The sequence below is a fragment of the Triplophysa dalaica genome, chromosome 2, assembly GCF_015846415.1.
Source record: "Triplophysa dalaica isolate WHDGS20190420 chromosome 2, ASM1584641v1, whole genome shotgun sequence".
Taxonomy (NCBI): Eukaryota; Metazoa; Chordata; class Actinopteri; order Cypriniformes; family Nemacheilidae; genus Triplophysa; species Triplophysa dalaica.
The window spans coordinates 15,639,150-15,658,326 of NC_079543.1; the positions used below are offsets into that span (position 1 = coordinate 15,639,150).

The 19,177-nt window shown below is 47.6% G+C and overlaps 1 protein-coding gene across 1 annotated transcript; it reads right to left on the reverse strand.

Moving 5' to 3' along the window:
- Nucleotides 1–513: 513 nt before the first annotated feature.
- On the reverse strand, nt 514–9,162 carry LOC130434030 (uncharacterized). Its single transcript, XM_056763884.1, has 4 exons — nt 2,669–9,162; nt 2,341–2,493; nt 1,868–1,960; nt 514–1,563 (listed from the first exon to the last, which is right to left on the reverse strand). Exon 1 carries the CDS (start codon nt 9,012–9,014, stop codon nt 5,994–5,996), a length of 3,021 nt encoding a protein of 1,006 aa, XP_056619862.1. The 5' UTR covers nt 9,015–9,162; the 3' UTR covers nt 514–1,563; nt 1,868–1,960; nt 2,341–2,493; nt 2,669–5,993.
- Nucleotides 9,163–19,177: the final 10,015 nt, after the last annotated feature.

Consider the following 19,177-nt stretch of genomic DNA (forward strand, 5'->3'; position numbering starts at 1 on the left):
TGGTGATTTCTTGGACAAAAATCGTATACAGTTCTACTTCTTGAACCTTATCCAGGTATGTGACAATTTATAAGGTAGGCTATTTATTACGATTACGTCTAAAGGCTATTCATACAGTACACTATAAACCCGGATAAGTAGAATCTACTTAAAAAAAACAAGGTAACTCGTTGCCTTAAAATTTTTAAGTAATGATGCATTAGTTGAATAAGTGAAGTGGACTACGTTCAATGTACTTGAGCCCATAATGGAATGTAATAGAACATTTAAGTTGAAAGTACTAATAACCGAGTTAGAGTTACTGCAGATACTTAGTTTATACAATCATTTCCCTCCCATTTATTTAACTCAGCATGTTAAGTAAGCATTATTCCATTACCGATTCAACTAAATTGTATATTCTAACTGACCCAACTTAACTTTTTTAGTTCCTGAAACTCAAAATATGTATTTCAATGAGTAGAGCCGTGTCAAATACAGACATACAACTGCAACAATAAACTGATCAAATTTGTTTATTGAACATGTCTTTTTTCAGCAAAAAAAGAAACAAAGCCATGGCCTAATAGGCTTCTAGTGAGTAGTTTCCTCAGTGACGGCATGAAAAGAAAAAAATATCTTCCTCTTTACCTCCAATCATTACAATATTGTACTGCGGCTCTTCAAATTTGTTTGACAAACTGGAAACATAAAACTCAGCCCTGCTGAACATTGGCATCTTAACATTTATACTTCAACAGTTTACATTTACTCTTCAAATTTGGTTGACAAACTTGCATGATAAAACTCAGCCCCGCTGAACACTGGCATTTGAACATTTACCTATAACAAATAAAATAACAATAAATAAAATTAAAAAAAAGAGAACAGAGGGTGAAAAATAACAGAGTAAATACCTGTATGGAGAGCCCATACTCTCCCCTCCCCCTCTACCTCCCTTTCTTTCTTCCCCCCTCGTCTCTCTACCCCACTCCTCCATCTTGACAATTGTGAACTCTATGATTAACAAAAATTTCTCTGGGTAAAATAATAAAGCATGTATGAGACAGAATAATGGTGAAAAATAAAATTGACAAAAGATACCCACCTAGAGCCCATACTGTCCCCTCCTCCTCCCTCTGTCTCCCCTCCTCCTCCCTCTGTCTCCCCTCCTCACGACCCCCCATGCTTTCTATATCCCCCATGTAACACTCTCTTCACTTTACTTTCCTTTTAATGCCAATTAATAAAAAACAACTCTTATATTGCAAGCTGATTCTTCAGTGTTTGAAGTTTAGGTTTCAGATCTGTCTTACCTAAGTTCAGAAGTACCTGTTGAAAAAAATCAAAAGTGTTCTTCATGTAGTTTGGGTAGTTGAGATGCAGTGCATATGTAAGTCCGAAGACAATGTACATGGCCTGGGGCAGGCTCTCAACATCCATCACAATGTTTCCCTCCAAGATGATTCCCACTGAGGATGCATTGTGGTGAATGGACTGCGTGTGTGGAGTGATGTTTTCCTGTTCATGGCAGAGGATCCCAACTGGCACAGAATTGTACAAACCTTCCTCATCAGCAACGTCCTGAAAAAAGGAACAGAGCATGATCAAATCAACATGACAAGATAGTGCTACAAGCACCCTCTATAGGTACACAGCCCCCATGTCTGCCCTATCCAGTGTCCACCCACTTCCCAGTGCAGCGAACGCTACAGATAATCACTCAGGACAGGTGCAAGAAGCATCCACAAATGATCTGGGGTGAACACAGTTACCTCCTCCAGAGAAGTTTTTTTCAAACAACAATAACAACAAAAAAGAAAATAATTAATTAAAAAAGCAAACGGTTAAAGGTAAAGGGTGGTAAAGAAAAAACAAAGTTGCTTACAAAGCTGGCCTTGTAGAAGGTGGATGGATCATCGTCAAGAATGATAGGAAGCTCCCTGAGGAACAGGCATCTGACTTCTGTCACATCCGAAGCCTGGTGGATTGAGGGAGCAGAGAGGACATCAGACATGTAACTATGTTAGCCTGAACACTATGTGCACACACATAATCAATAATACACAGCAGAGCCATTTACGTATTGGACCCCACCTGTTAACTCACACACAGTGGTCTTGAGATTATTCTTACAGGTAGTTATTTGCATACCTCATTTCCAGATCAACTAGCAAAACCTGGCAAACTAATATAATGGGTGGAAAGTAATAAGGCTGAGGTGTTTGTTACGACAATTTAACTCCATTACAAATAGGCTAGCCAAAGTTAAAGTGAAGAAAGCATCTACCAACAGGATACCAGTACATTTATTTACACCATATGTGTGTTCATTCAAGCAAGAGTTGAAAATCAACAAACCTTTGTTTGTCGCATCAGGTCAGCCAAGACCTGCCCTGTGAGGCCCCTCTTTGCCTTGAAGATTTCCATTAGCCTGGGACTGTTATGGTCTAGGGCCTCGTAGAACTCTTGTCTCAGGCTCTTACCAACCAGCCTGCTGAACTCCAGACACACCTGAAACAAGTAAAAAAAACATGTTCATGTATAAATTAGTTGACACCATGATGTGATTTTTTACGCAACAACCCAGTCTGCATGTATTACTCTTTGATCCAAGTACTGAAGCCCCTCTGGTGACAGTAGAGGGGTTTCGTAGAATACAGCATATGAGACAAATCTATAGGCCTACCTGTTGTTCAGTAAAGAGAGCTGGCCAACGTTGACATATCTGGGTGATGGCAGGCTTGTCCTTCACAACTTCATTCCTTCGAAGAGCGAATGTCAAATTCATCTACTGCTTGATGAGGGCTCCATTTGGGCTTTTCTTTTTCATTTCGTCCACCATGAGCTGTCGAGCATCTTCAAGGCTGGAGTCATCCTGTCCATCTGGAATATTTGGTAAGTAATTGACTTCTCCTCGCTTTGGCTTCTTGATTCTCTTGTTAGGTGGGTCTCCATAAGGAGAGTGCTTTCCATGTTTACTGCCGTTCACGGTGACATCACGGTGAGCCCGCCGACAAATTTTTGTTCGATAATTCCCCATCTTGAATTTCAAGCTGTTTCTCCAACCGCTCCAGCCGGACACTGATCCTTGTTCTTTGAGACATGGGTGTACTCGCACCAGTGCTGAGGCAACTGCTTCAAATTCTGCATTTGTTGGATATGCTTTCAAGGCATATATGGTCTCAGCCAGCCTTTCGAGGATTAGATTAGATTAGATTCAACTTTATTGTCATTACACATATACAGGTACAGTGTAACGAAATGTAGTTTAGGTCTAACCAGAAGTGCAATTAGCAAGTGCAGATATACAGTGTGAATAAATACAGAATACAATATTAGGAAAATAATTTACGATGGGCATGTACTATGAAAATATGACAATCGGTATGTACTATGAACAATATATACAGAAGGCTATATACTGTGAACATTAATGTACAGGAGGTTATGAACAGATAACAATATAGACTATACAACAGTGCAAGTGACTTGAGTGTGCATTAGTTACAGACATTAGCTATTAAAGTTACAGTGCAGTAGATGAGTTAATGTGGTTATTAAAGGTACAGTGCAGTACATGAGTTATTGAAGTTATAGTGCAATACATGAGTAGATGCAGTTATACATTTACAGTGCAGTAGATGAGTTAATGCAGTTATTAAAGTTACAGTGCAGCAGATGAGTTAATGTGGTTATTAAAGGTACGGTGCAATACATGAGTAGATTCAGATATACAGTCACAGTGCAGTAGATGAGTTAATGCAGTTATTGAAGTTATAGTGCAATAAATGAGTAGATGCAGTTAGTTATGCGATAGATGCAATAATGCAATAGATTAGTTTCAGTGCAGTAGGTGAGTTAGTGCAGTTATTAAAGTTACAGTGCAGTAGATGAGTTAATGCAGTTATGAAAGTAGTCCATTAGTGCAAATGAGCATTCAGTGTAATGTTCCTGGTGTGCAAGTGAGCAGTATAGAGTGCAAATGATGCGTGTAAACAGTCCGGTAGAGCAGATACATGAAGTACTGGTGTGTACAGTTCCGTCATGCATGGCAGCCCTGTAGTGCAATGTAAACATTATAATAGCAGCAATAAGTTAAAGTTATGAGAGGTAGTGGAATCAGTGGGGAGCAGAGTTCAATAATGAAACAGCTCTGGGAAAAAAGCTGTTTCCTAGTCTGCTGGTTCTTGCCCGGAGGCACCTGAAGCGCCTACCGGAAGGCAGGAGAGTAAACAGTCTATGAGCGGGGTGAGAGGAGTCCTTGAGAATGCTGCGAGCTCGACGCTGACAGCGTTTCTTCTGGATGTCCTCAATGGAAGGGAGTGTAGTTCCTGTGATGCGCTGGGCTGTTTTCACCACCCGCTGCAGTGCCTTGCGCTCAGCAACAGAACAGTTCCCGTACCAGACTGTGACACAGTTGGTCAGGATGCTCTCTATCGTGCAGCGATGTCGTGCTTGAGCTCCTTTGACAGAATTAGGTGTTTTCCATCCCTGAGATGGAGCAGGTTTGCTTGACGCAGTCTAAATTCCACATCGACAGAGAATTTCGGTATGTGCATATCAAATACCTCTGGCCACTGGTGTTTTCCTTCCTCAGATGAGTTGGAGAAGATGTCCGTGTCTGCCTGGCTGGATGCGTTGCTTAGTTCTTCACTTGATGTTGACTGTGGGACGGGCATCTCCACAAGAGAAATCAGTGGAATAATTTTAAGGGTGGGTCGCTCAGGCAGCTCTGAAACCTCTGTTAGATTGCACAGTTCCTTGTCGAAGTTGGGATCTTTGAACTGTAAGCTGAAGTCATAGTTTATTTGAAGAACATCTTTAAGGGAGTCAATTAAAAGGTCAACTGTATCAGGCTTTGTCGTCAATTCCACCTTCCTTATGTCTGCTTCAGTGAAAATAACTCTCACAAGCATTCTCTGTTGCACTGCCAACTGGGGAGAACGTCTCGGTTACATGTGTAACCTCGGTTCCCTGATGGAGGGAACGAGACGTTGTGTTGAGAGACGACTGGGGGTTTGATCTTGAGAACCTATCATCTCCGAGAGGAATTTCTAAACGCCAATAGGATTGGCGAATGGCCCGCCCACGCCAGTCTCCGCCCCGTACATACGGGTATAAAAGGAAGATGGCGGCGGTCATTCACTTACCTTTGTGCTGAGGAACCTGAGAGAGTGTCTCTCGTCACTGCAGCGGGTCGGCGCAGTGGTGTGGCATGAAGACACAACGTCTCGTTCCCTCCATCAGGGAACCGAGGTTACACATGTAACCGAGACGTTCCCCTTCAGTCGGTCTCTCGACGTTGTGTTGAGAGACGACTGGGGAAGAATCTACACACGCCACGGCACTACGCCGCATTACGACCTCTAGCGGGGCGACAGTGACTGGCCCTGCGAGTCAAGACTGAGCGCTACCGCGAGATGTAATCCTCCAGTGGATTCAGTATCAGACATACGAAGAAGCTTCTACTGACGGTCATCACGGAAGGTGGCGTTACCCCTGTAACGAGGTCCCTTCCGGGCCGCACTGGGAAAAAAAACACTACTCCTCTCTTGAAGAGTGTGTTGCGGAGCCCACATCCTGCCACGTGGGGAGGTACATGTGGAGGTATAAGGCATGGTCTACCCATAGGGAGAGCGCATGCCGGAAGTGTCAACCCGATTCCGGGGACAGTAAACCCGGTGGAGAGCCACCGGTGGGGAGGTCACCAATTCGCCAGAGGGGAATACGTGAAATCTTCATACGGGACTACCTATAAGGGAGTCACTACGTATGGGGCACTAGTCCAAGTATAGGGGTTCGCCTAAATAGGGGTAACTCTACCAGTACTGGACCTGGTTCCAACAGATCGCTCCGCCCGATCTATTACCAATGCTGTGCTTAGTGATGGATGGAATGCCTATGCTTCACCCTAATGGGGGAATTGCAGGGAGGCAGTTAGCGCACGTTACTCACCTGAAGAGGGGAGAAGGCGCTTTCGCAGGCGTACGTCCGGGCCAGATGCCGAGCCCCTATCCCAGCAGGACATGGGCTGACACCTGTTCCACTCGGAGGTCGTAGAACCTCACGAAGGTACTGGACGTAGCCCAACCCGCAGCTCTACAGATGTCTGCCAGGGTGGCACCCTGGGCCAACGCCCACGAGGAGGCCATACTCCGAGTGGAGTGTGCTCTCACTGCAAGCGGGCATGGTTGGCCCGTGGACTGGTACGCCAAGGAAATGGCATCCACAATCCAGTGTGCCAGCCGCTGTTTGGAGACAGCTCTCCCCTGATGCTGTCTTCCAAAACAAACAAAGAGCTGCTCAGAACTCCTAAAGTTCTGTGTGCGGTCAATGTAGAGGCGCAGAGCGCGTACAGGACACAACACATGAGAGGTCGGGTCTTCCTCCCCGGAGGGGAGCGCCTGCAAGGTCACCACCTGATCCCGGAAGGGAGTGGTGGGGACCTTGGGCACGTAACCTGGTCTGGGTCTCAGGACAACGTGAGAGTTACCAGTTCCAAATTCTAGGCATCCCGGGGACACGGAAAGGCCCTGTAGGTCCCCAACCCTCTTGATGGATGCGAGCGCCGTCAGGAGTGCTGTCTTCATCGTAAGATGAGGAAGAGAGGCATCTCCGAGGGGCTCAAACGGGGCCATAGCCAGGCCCTGTAGGACCACATTAAGATCCCAAGAGGGTACAGAGCGCGGTCGAGGTGGATTCACCCTCCTCGCACCCTTAAGGAACCTGATGATCAGGTCGTGCCGACCAAGAGACTTACCCTCCACGAGATCGTGATGAGCGGCAATAGCGGCTACATACACTTTCAAGGTGGATGGGGAGAGGTTACTCTCTAGTCTCTGCTGTAAGAAGGCCAGCACTGACCCGATCGGGCAATTCCGCGGGTTCTCTCCAAGGGAGGAACACCAAGACGAGAAGAGACGCCACTTATAGGCGTACAAACGCCGCGTGGTGGGGGCTCTAGCCTGCATGACCGTCTCTTGGACTGCCAGAGGCAAGCCACTTAAACTCTCCTCGTCCCGTCCAGGGACCAGGCATGGAGATTCCAGAGGCCCGGATTGGGGTGCCAAACCGTGCCCTTCCCCTGCGAAAGAAGGTCCTTCGAGAGGGGAATCGGCCAGGGGGGAGCTATCATCAGAGATATGAGGTCTGGGAACCAAGGCTGGTTGGGCCAGTACGGCGCAACTAACAGGACTTGGTGCTCCTCTACCCTGACCTTGCACAGAGTCTGTGCAAGGAGGCTCACTGGGGGGAAGGCGTACTTCCTCTTGTCTCGCGGCCAGCTGTGCGCTAAGGCGTCCGTGCCGAGGGAGCCCTCGGTCAGGGAGAACCAAAGCGGGCAATGGGTGGAGTCCGGGGAGGCAAACAGGTCTACCTGTGCCCGCCCGAACCGCTCCCATAAGAGCTGGACTACGCTGGGATGGAGTCGCCATTCTCCACGGGGAGTCCTCTGACGAGAGAGCGCATCGGCTGTCTGATTCAGGTTCCCCGGGATGTACGTGGCTCGCAGGGATTTGGTCACCTGCTGACTCCATTGGAGGAGGCGTCGGGCTAGTTGCGACATCTGCCGTGAGCGTATGCCGCCCTGATGGTTGATGTACGCCACGGCAGACGTGCTGTCCGACCGGACTAGCACGTGTCTGTCTTGCACTAGGGGCCGTAGCCTCCTCAGTGCTAGATGAACTGCCAGCAACTCTAGGCAATTTATGTGCCATCGCAGTCGGGGGCCCGTCCACCGCCCTGCTACTGCGTGCCCGTTGCACACTGCCCCCCATCCCTGCAGGGAAGCGTCTGTCATAACTACGACGCGCCTCGAAACCTGTCCGAGCGGAACCCCCGCTCGTAAGAAGGACAACTTTGCCCAAGGGATGAGGGTACAACGGCACCGGGGCGTGATCGTGATCCGCCTGGTGCCGCGGTGCCACGCCGTCCTCGGAACCCGACTCTGAAGCCAGTGCTGTAGCGGTCGCATGTGCATCAACCCGAGCGGGATTACCCCGGCTGAGGATGCCATGTGCCCCAGGAGCCTCTGAAATAGTTTCAGTGGGACCGTTGTGGCCTGCCTGACCTGTGTCAGGCAGCGAAGCACCGACTGTGCACGCTCGGTAGTGAGCTGCGCCGACATGCGGACAGAGTCTAGTTCCACCCCGAGATATGAGATGCTCTGCGCTGGGGAGAGCTTGCTCTTCTCTCGGTTGACCTGGAGGCCCAAACGGTCTAGGTGCTCGAGCACAAGATCCCTTTGCGTACTCAACACATCTCGCGAGTGTGCCAAAATAAGCCAGTCGTCGAGATAGTTGAGTATACGCACGCCCTGTTCCCTGAGGGGAGCTAGGGCGGCCTCGGCGAGTTTCGAAAAAACCCGCGAAGACAGGGCCAGACCGAAGGGCAGGACCCTGTACTGATACGCCTTCCCCTCGAACGCGAACCGTAGAAACGGTCGGTGTCGAGGAAGAATGGAGACGTGAAAGTACGCGTCCTTCAGGTCGATTGCCACGAACCAATCTTGGTGTCGAACTGACTCCAAGATGCGCTTCTGAGTCAGCATCCGGAACGGTAGCTTGTGCAGGTACCTGTTCAGGATGCGTAGATCCAGAATAGGGCGCAGCCCTCCTCCTTTTTTGGGGACGATGAAGTACGGGCTGTAGAACCCAGAGGACATCTCGGTTATGGGGACGGGCTCGATCGCACGTTTCGCCAGCAGGGCGGCGACCTCTCTCCGAAGCACGGGGGCATTCTCTCCTCGTACTGAGGAGAACAGAATGCCCCGGAATTTCGGGGGGCGCTTGGCGAACTGGATCGCATAACCGAGACGGATCATTCGATCCAACCACCGTGAAGGGCTGGTATGCGTCTGCCACGCAGCCAAGAACCTTGCCAACGGTGTTAGAGGAATGATCTCCTTCACCGTCCCTGGAAGAGGTGGTTCGGTGGGTGGCAGAGCGGTCACCTCGCACTGGGACGGATCCCTGGGAGGTTGACGGCTCTGCGGACTTACCTGTCTGATGGCGCTGGACGACGCAACGTCGCATGGAGGTTGAAGTCGTCCGCGCCGTCCACCCTCGCCACTGCGCGCCGAAGGGTGCTGTGGGAGAGAAAAACCCAGGGAGAACAACTCTCTTAACGAGGAAGTGGGCGCCGGGCCCTGAAAAGGGCCCGGACTTTGTGGAGACGCGACAGGCAGCGCCTCGTACCGACTCGGCGATGGTATGGCCGACGTCGGGCCCGATGTTTCCCCTGGGTTCATCCCGTCAGGGCCGCTGGGAGTCCTTTGCGGGTCGCTGGCGGGGTTTCGCTCTCCTCCGCGTGGGTCTGCGTCTCGGGTGGGCCGTCCTAGGGGAGGGCACCGGAACCGGAGGGGCCACAGCAGAGGGGCGGGGCTGTTGGGAAGCAGGCTGCGCTCGGGAACGTGACGACCGATGGGTGGTCATGCCGCGGCGGGGCAAAATCTGTTGAATCGCCTCCGTCTGCTTCTGTACCGCGGAGAACTGCTGTGCCACGTTCTCCACGGTGTCACCGAACAGCCCTGCTTGCGAGATGGGGGCATCCAGAAGGCGGGCCTTCTGTGCCTCACCCATCTGCGCAAGGTTCAACCACAGATGCCTCTCTTGGGCCACCATAGAGGACATCGACCGACCTAATGCGCCTGCCGTGGCCTTCGTCGCTCGCAGCGCGAGGTCGGTGGCAGCACGCAACTCACTCATGCGAGTGGGGTCGGGCTTCCCTTCATCCAAATCCTTCAGGACTTTAGCCTGAAAGACCTGGAGAATCGCCATGGCGTGGAGGGCGGAGGCGGCCTGTCCAGCGGCGTTATAAGCTTTCGACACCAGGGTCGAAGAGAGCTTACACGCCCTAGACGGGAGTCTCCCCCACCTGGGGGATGTCGACGTAGCCTCGGGCCGCCCCGCCATCCAGGGAAGTCACAGCCGCCGAGCCCACGAGTGTAGAACGCGCCGAGAAAGGTGCATTCCACGACCTCGTGAGCTCCTCATGCACTTCCGGGAAGAACGGCACCGGGGTGGTTCGCGGTTTTTGGCCGCGACCCGTACCCAGGTACCATTCATCAAGCCGCGAGCGTTTCGGGGAGGGCGGGTTAACGCACTGCAACCCGATGCTCACGGCTGCCCGGGCAAGCATGGCCGACATCTCCGGGTCGGTCCCATCACGAGCTCTACCGCCCGTGGACAGGAGCTCGGAGAGATCGTCCCCGTCTGATGCCAGTAGGCAGCTGTCCGATGCCGCGACAGAGATTTCGTCATCATCCCTCTTGCGAGTCTGCCCGCTATGGAACGGTCTACCGCCGTCCATCGGGGACGCACCAGGTGAGCGAACTGGGGTATGGGCGGTTCGCCGAGCCGGAGCTGGCGAAGCGACATCCATAGCAGTCCCCATATCACCCCCGCTGCTCGTCGAGGCGGTCGACTTCGCCGAAGCGGCAGCCGAACTCGCCTGAGAAGCGAGCGGGTTGGCGGCAACAGTTCCGAAAAACGTCGCCAGCCGTGACCGCAACACCTTGATAGACATGTCCTCGCAGATAGGACATGTCGTATCACTGAAACCTGCTTCAGCATGCTTGACGCCCAAACATGTGACGCAGGTTTCATGGCCGTCTGACTCGGGAATGAGTCTGCCGCACCCAAGGACACAGCTGCGAGACATGCTCAGCAGCTGGGAAATTTGCTCTTTTAGAATAAGGCTCTGTGGGAATTTGCCGGAAAGTCGAAGGGAAGACCGTCACACCAGGGGATCCGCTGCTTCCACGTCGCGCCGGCAGGAGAAGAAAGACTCTCTCGAAGAAATAAGTTTGACACATGTAGTGCAAACAGTTCCGAAGAACAAAAAGGTAAGTGAATGACCGCCGCCATCTTCCTTTTATACCCGTATGTACGGGGCGGAGACTGGCGTGGGCGGGCCATTCGCCAATCCTATTGGCGTTTAGAAATTCCTCTCGGAGATGATAGGTTCTCAAGATCAAACCCCCAGTCGTCTCTCAACACAACGTCGAGAGACCGACTGAAGGGGAAGAGAGAGATTGTTCAGCACAGAACATAACGTTTGAGAGTCACCATTAGTTTCCCACCTATTATGTACGCTGAAAGGGGAAAAACATCGTTTAGCTCCGATAGCGGAACCACACACAGGGGCGGGGTAACATCAGAGTAGCAAACTTCATACGATCTAAGGTGCTCATGGTACCATGCACTCATTGCTCTGCACACAAACATCATTTCTGTTTGAACTACAACAATCTGTGTGATCTGCCTAAACTCAGGGAGTCCTGAGCAGGATCCAGCAGAGACTACCATATCTGCCTTGTATGTAACTCCATCTAGACATACGGATGATGCTACAAGAACTGTTGCTGGCTTGAGGATTTTCTGACTGAGTACTCTCTGTAATAGAGTAACCCAGCTCTGGCAATCAGCCATCCAGTCCTGCAGCCATTACGGCGCTTAACACAGACCCGCTTGCCAAACTGGCGGGTCAAAGCTACGGAGGTTTGGAATCGGTCAGAGTCTGTGTTTGTGTGTGTGTCTGTATGAGGGATAAGGTCCAAAAGTCTGTGTGTGTGTGTATGATGGGGGAGGGAACGCAAGAGCGTCTCGCCACATTGCCCTTCAGGGTTGTTTCTCCAGTATCGGCCTCGGCCAAGGCCAATCCTGGTACATGGGGGCCGAAAAGATAAGATTGCAGTTGTTTCGTCTTGAGACGAGTAAACCGCATTCCAATTCCATGTCTACTCTCTTGTCCATTTTGGTCTCTAGCATCATCAATTTTCCTTTCCATAGCCGTGAGCTTTTTCAAGATATAATCCATATTGCGATTAATAGTCTCAGTCTCAATACTGACCGCTCTTCCCACGGCCTCCGTCAAAACGGGAAGCCTTGTGAGGCTATTGACAGCTGTTCCCGTATTAAGAATTTTTCGATAACCCAGGGCAAAGCATAATCCAATCAGCATAATACCTGTTATCATGGTTCCGAAAAGGTAGATATCTTCAATGTCCTCCATGGAAAGAGCCGCCAGACACACGATCCGCCATCTCTCCCACGCGTCCATCGTGTAGCCAGCTGCGAACGTTCCGTCAGGGCATTCAGGTTCACCTGAACCTCTTTTTCTCGTCGAGAAAATGGTGTCAATTGCGCTAAGCCACCAGTTGATCAGATCCATAATTTCCAAGTTTCGAGAGCAGTGCAGAGAGAGTCTCTCAATAGATGAGACGAGACAAGACAGGAGACAAAGCAGGGAAGATATGGCAAGGACGGGGAGAGAATACTGTAAAAATGTAAACCATCCAACAATTGTTTTTGCAATACATCCTGTGACACTAGCTTGATGTGAAATAACTTTTCAAGTATACCATTTCAAGTATAAACCTGGTTTTCTTCAGAATTCTACATTCCATAAGTATAGCAATATAAATCAGTATTTAACCATAATGTAAACACAACATAAAAATGTATTTAACCAGATAATATATGCAAAATCTCCAGCTGTTCTTGATATCAAATAACTTTTCAAGATACATTTTCAGGTATAAACCTGGTTTTCTTTCATTCAGTGAGAATAGATAAAAATCATTATTTAAGCAATGAAAACACAACAAAAATGTATTCAAACATGAATGTGCAAAACCTAAGGAGCTGGAATGTTCCTATGCTAGACATTAAAGTTGATAAAAAGAAAAAAAACTTTTAAATCAATATGTAAACCTAAGATGTACACACAACACATACAGTCTGTGTCCATTCAGCATGCAAAGCTTCAGTGTAATACATTAACATTGTTTTGTTTTTAAGTATGAACCTGCAATTCTACATTTACAGTTATTGAGGGTGTGTGTGTGTATGCGTTCATGAGTGAGTGTGTCTGTGTTACACAATGTCCATGACCCAGATGTTGCTTTCCAGAACACAGTTAAATTGAGCACAGAACTGTGGGAAATTATCATAGAAGTCGGAGAGTTCTAGGACCATTCCACAGGTATGTCCAATTGGCCTTCTAGTGAAATCTGTCTAGAAGGTGAAATCTACATGAATAGCCTCTGTAACCACCAAATCGGAACCAGTACAGAATCTCAAAAATCTGCTGAGTTTGTCTTCGTCAATTACCCTGGTGTACCTTTTCAAGTGATTGGCAACCTCTGTTTGATTTTCTGACATTTCTGGTGGGAACTTCAACAGCCCAGTCACCTTTTTTGGTGTAGGCCTTAAGTCTTTGTATAGCTGTTGAATTTCTTCACAGCCTAGAGAGATCAGGCCTTTTGTGACCTCCCTCCAGCAGTCAATAACAAACATTGGTTTCTGAATTAGTTCCTTGTGAGCAATTTTGTCAATTACTCCTGGTAGAGAGGAAGCAGTGACCCTCCTCCTGCACTCATAATTGTTCATGATGTCCAGAAGCTCATCCATGTCGACAGAGGAAAAGTCGTTCAGAGCTTATTTGAGAAAATCTCGCTCCTGGCAGCTGACAAACTTCATGAATGTTGCCTTTAGGTCTGTATATACAGCCCCAAAGAGCATCTCCTCAAGCAATGGTGGAGCAAGCTTGATTGGCATGTATTTGCAGTCTTAAAAGCCTTTAAGAAGGACTTGACCCACAGCTTTCCACTTGTCACTGCTGAAGTCATGCCTGAGGAAGGGCACTTTTACAGATGTTCCGACATCATGTTCATAGAAATCAGACCAGAAGTTACTGTACACATCACGAAGGACACCTGGCCCACTACCTGCTTCCTCTGAGTTGTTGGGAAGTATGCGTCTTACTGTCAAGGACAGGGTGACAATTTCATGGTCAGAAAATGCCTCTGTAACGGATGTGGAAGGACACACTCACTAATGGGGATCAGCTTCTTATCTTCAGGTTCCCACCCTTATCACAAACTTGTATTATTCATATTAAACACATAGTAATGATATACAATGTGAAAAACTTAAATAATACTTGTAATAAGTACACTAATGTAAATGTACAGAATAGTTAATTGCAGACAACATCAGTAATACTTCATTAATTGTCAACTAACATATGTTAACATTTATAACAGAATAAACCCAAAAGCAACATACCTTTTTTTGGAAACAACAAGAAGAATTTACATAGGCTGATGAAATACTTCAGACATTGATATGGACTAGAAAGATAGAAATTACACATTCACTCAACTCATAACACAAATAATCGTCAGATAGTCAAAACAGACGCAATCGTCACAAGAAATGAATCCGTGCTCGCACATGTGACTCACATGGAAATCCAATACATCTTATAATTCTCTCGAACAATCGTTTTGAGGTGCTTAATGGATTATCTATATATTCAGATATATGTATGAAATATATGGAGTCGAAAAGATTCGCTCGAAACTTATAATTTTCACAATTAATTAGATAATGCGTCAGAGCATGAAAAACTATACATACCCACAGCTTTCGCCACTTGAGTCTGCCGTGGTACGGCAAGAGAAGAGCGACAAAATAAAACATCTGCAGTACCATTAATAGCCACAAGAGGGGAGCCTTCTAACACCAATATATACAACCAAATGCCTTATTTTATGAAATTCCCAAATTACGCTTTAAATCAAATGTTCTTTTTAACCCTGTTACATTCACCCCAACTGAATTACATAAAATATATGCATGACCAGGGGAATATCAACAACGGAACACTTTTCCTTCAGTTCATAATAATAAACTTCACAATACGAAAGGAACTCCTATAGGAGGACAGTCAAAAACCAATTATCCCTTAAGGACGAAGTGATGAGAGAGTAGCGCTAAGCTCTCTCTCCAGCTACTGACAGCAGAAGATCTACATACATTCCGCAGTATCCTTCCATACTCTATTCACCAGTACAATACCCCAAAAAAATTGTAGAGGTACACAAGGTGTACTCAATGATGTGAAGGCAACCGATTTCTTCTACTTAATCTGAACAACTGCTTTTAGACTATAAAACAGCCTTAACACTATTTTAGACAATATACCAACAGGCACGAAACCAAAAGTATTGTTCTAAGCGGAGAAGGCTCTAAACACTGACTTGCAAACAGCTTGAACATTGTGTTTCGTATCCTGAACCACTGCCTGTGTAGACATTACATGTATCAATCTTTCAACAGGTCTAATGACTGGCCCAAAACGTGTCCTGACCTGTGTGACTGAGCTAGAACTTTGCGGTACATTATCAGTGTCATCTACATGTGTGTTGGTAGGAGTTTGAGAGGGTGGCTGAGCAGACAGGACTGTGTCAGATTCATGTGAATCTGAGCCGCATCTTGTGTCTCCATCAGTAACAGATGTTCTTACATCACTTAACATGTCAGATACATGGCTTTTTGGTGCAGAAGGAAAGGCCTCAGCTACAGGATCTACCGGAACTACACTTGGTGTTTGATCAGACTCATGATGGGATCCCTCAGGCAGCTCCGAAACCCAATTTATTGTTCTGTTTCTGGTATCAGATTCCTGAACTGACATAGAATCATCCTCACAATTAACGTTAGCATCATCACATGAGGCTATCACCTTGCCTCTTGTCATCACTGGGTCATCCATTGTAACACTTCTGTAGCTATCCTCTGTGTGCTCAGATACTACCGTATCTCCTCTTAAAGACTCATCCTCCACTGCACACAATGACCTCTGGCAAGAAGTGGATACGCCAGAAAGTTGATCAGACTGAGGGTGCTCTACGTTCACTGGTAAGAAATTCACTAACATCAAAAGGTTTCGATAAACCACTTTTTCCTGAACTGTGCCTGGATTACGGATCCTGTAAGTATGAGTGTCTGGTTTACGATCCACAACAGTGTAAACTGTTGACTCCCACCTGTCAGCAACTTTCTTCTTACCCCTTTTGGTTTTATTCGCCAAAAGCACCTGGTCAACTGTTTCGATGACTAGTCCCTTTACCCTTCGGTTGTACAACTCTGCATGTCTTTTCTGTTCTTTCGTTATATGTTCTTGTGCGATCTGTAACGCTTCTTTCAGTTCTTTGACCAGAGTGGATACGAACTTGTCACAGCAGGTCACATCTGAATCATTCAAGACAGAGCGAAACAGAAGGTCAATTGGCAGACGGGGTACAGGCCCGAACATCAAATAAAAAGGGGCATATCCTGTCGTCTCATGGATTGTGCAATTATACAGAAATGTCAGTGTCTGCAACCGTCTTGGCCAATCTCTGTTCACATCTGGTGACAAAGCCCGTATCATATTTCCAAGGGTTCTATTAAAGCGCTCCACACTTCCATTACCCATTGGGTGATACGGTGTTGTACGCGACTTGTTCACTCCAGAGACCCTTAGAAGCTCTCGGATCAATTTACTTTCAAAACTTGGACCCTGGTCGCTATGGATTCGTTCTGGCAGGCCATAAATGCAAAAATACCTGTCCCATATTATCCTAGCATCCTGTTTGGCAGATTGATCTCTACACACAAAGGCTTGTGGTAGCCTTGTAAAGTGATCTGTTATCACCAGAACGTCAACAGGTTGTTAGTAGAGTCTTCAGCTTACCAGAAGTCTATGCAGATGACCTCTAACGTTCTACTTGTTGAAATGTTCTCCAGGGGTGCTCTACCAGAAGAATCAGCCGTTTTGCTCACAGTGCAGCGGTGACATAGGCGCACATAGTCCCTCGCATTTCGCTCCATGTTCAGCCAAAAGAAGCGCTGCGTTGCCAGGCTAATACTCCGCGACTGACCTTGGTGACACAATTGGGCACAATTGTCATGGATTCCTCTCAAGATTACACTCACTAAAGACTCTTGGACCACAAACTGAAAGCGTTTTTTCCTTGATAGTTGGTCACAGGACACTCTGTAAAAGATGCCACTTCTGACAACAAGTTTCTTCCAGTGCTTCAGGTATCGAAGAACACTCTTTGATTCCTTTGACCTCTCTCTTCTTGAAGGCCTACGCTGATGCTCAACATAATACAAGACTCTTGACAAAATTTTATCTGTGAGCTGTTTTTCACGTAGTTCTTGTTCTGAATATGTTGGCAACGTGTCCTGCCCTTCCGACATCAACTGAGGTAAGTGATCAATGACAGACATTGCTCGTGCTCTGGCACCGATGTTCCAATCAACATGTGAGCTCAATATTGCAGAGACATCTGCATTCGAGACAGTTAGAAGGTCTTTGGTCTGCTTTATGTCCGGTCTGCATGACTGGCCTAGACCAATGACACTCTGCCTCCCATCTGAATCACAGGAAAGTCTGAATCAGTGACATCAGTTTTGACAAATGGAACCCTGCTCAGGGCATCAGCGACTATGTTCTGGGGACCAGGCACATACTTTATGTCGAAATTGTGGCTCGCCAATTTAGCCACCCAACGTTGTTCGCAGCAATCCAGTTTGGGTTTTGTAAGTATATGAGCCAAAGGATTATTGTCAGTTAAGACAGTGAATTCATGTCCTTTGAGCCAATGGCTGAATTTATCACACACTGACCACTTCAAGGCCAAAAACTCCAAAAGATGTGCTGGATAATTTTGCTGCGACCGAGAAAGGGACTTCCTGGCAAAAGCTACAGGTCTGGCTTTTGTCTCCCCCACTGTGATCTGTGAGAGCACAGCTCCAATTCCATCTAAGGAGGCATCCAATATGCCAATATGAAAGGCCGTTCAAAATCTGGATAGGCAAGGACAACGCTCTCGACTAGTGATGCTTTCAGCCGCTCGACTGCCTGGTCTTGTGCTTGTGTCCAGTCACTAGATTTCAGCTTCCTGTTCTGACGAGCATGACCCAGCTTCCTCAGATTCTGTGCTTTCGTCTGTTGACCCTTCAGAAGATTAAAAAGTGGCTTGGTTACGGCAGAATAGTTTGGAACAAAGTTCTGGTAGTAATTCACCATTCCCAAAAAGGATCTTATCTTCTTCTGAGAAGGAGTTGTTCCATCAAGCTCCATCAAATCTAAACTGTTTATCTTAGAGATGCTTTCAACTTTGCTTGGGTCCCTAGAAACACCCGTCTGATCAATCATATCCCCAAGGAACTTCACTGATTTTCTCATCAGGTGACACTTCTTTGGAGCCAGTTTAAGATTGTGAGTGTGAAGCCTGCCAAACACCATTTCCAAGCGATCAAGAGCTGTTTTCTCATCTGGCCCGAAGACAATCAGGTCGTCCAGATAACACAGCAGACTGAGAAAGTTTTCGTCCCTGAATATGTTGGTCATCATACGCATGAAGCTACCAGGACTGTTGCAGAGACCTTGGTGTAATTGATTGTATTCGAAAAGGTCCATAAGTGTAGTAAAGGCGGTAAACTTGCGGTCCTCCTCTTGCAGTGGCATATTATAGAATCTGGATGTCAAATCCATTGTGCTAAAGGGGGCGTTACCGCCAAGTGCTGCTAAACAATCCGCCTGGTGTGGAAGAGGGTGTGCATCCTTCAGCGTTCTCCTGTTCAGCCAACGGAAATCCGTGCAAACACCCAGGTCCCATTTCTTCTTTCAGACCAAAACGAGAGGAGAAGCATACTCGCTGGTAGATCACCGAATTAACTCCTTCTCCTCCATCTCAGATAGCACTTGTCTCAGTGTCTGATATTGACTAGGTGCCTCTCTCCTGAACGTTCTGGTGTCTGAGAGGTGTATTCTATGGATGAAACCCTTGCTTCCCCACAATCAAGATGGTCACGTGAAAAGATGTCTCCGTAACTCACTATCAGGCCCAGTCAAGGTTGAGACTGTCCAGACCAAGTGACTTCAGTCGCTCTTTTACAGGCGACATCAGACAAACTTGTAGGGCAGTTTACCAGAAAAGCATTGGCTGCACTGGTGTTATCAAGATCTTCAAGCGTCATGCACGGATAAAGATCCGCAATTTTTGCATTTCGTCTCAATAACATTGGACTACCTGATGTGTTGATAAGTTTCAAGGGGACCCATCCATCTCCCCACAAAGACGTGATTAGTCTAGCCACCATAACACCTCTTGGAGCTGAATGAGAAGATGTATATTCAGCCATGACTGCACTTCCCGGGGACACAACAGTGGATTTGGGCAGTTTTCCCCATACTAAGTACTCACAGCCTGGCTCGAGCTGGATGGCTGAATTGCATCTGACTGTTCATATCTTCCCAGGAATCTATTCTCCTCTCCAGCGGTTCAATCCAGCGAGCATCGACAAGAAGCTTTCACACTCAGGGTCTGTTGAAGTTGGACTAGACAGAGCTT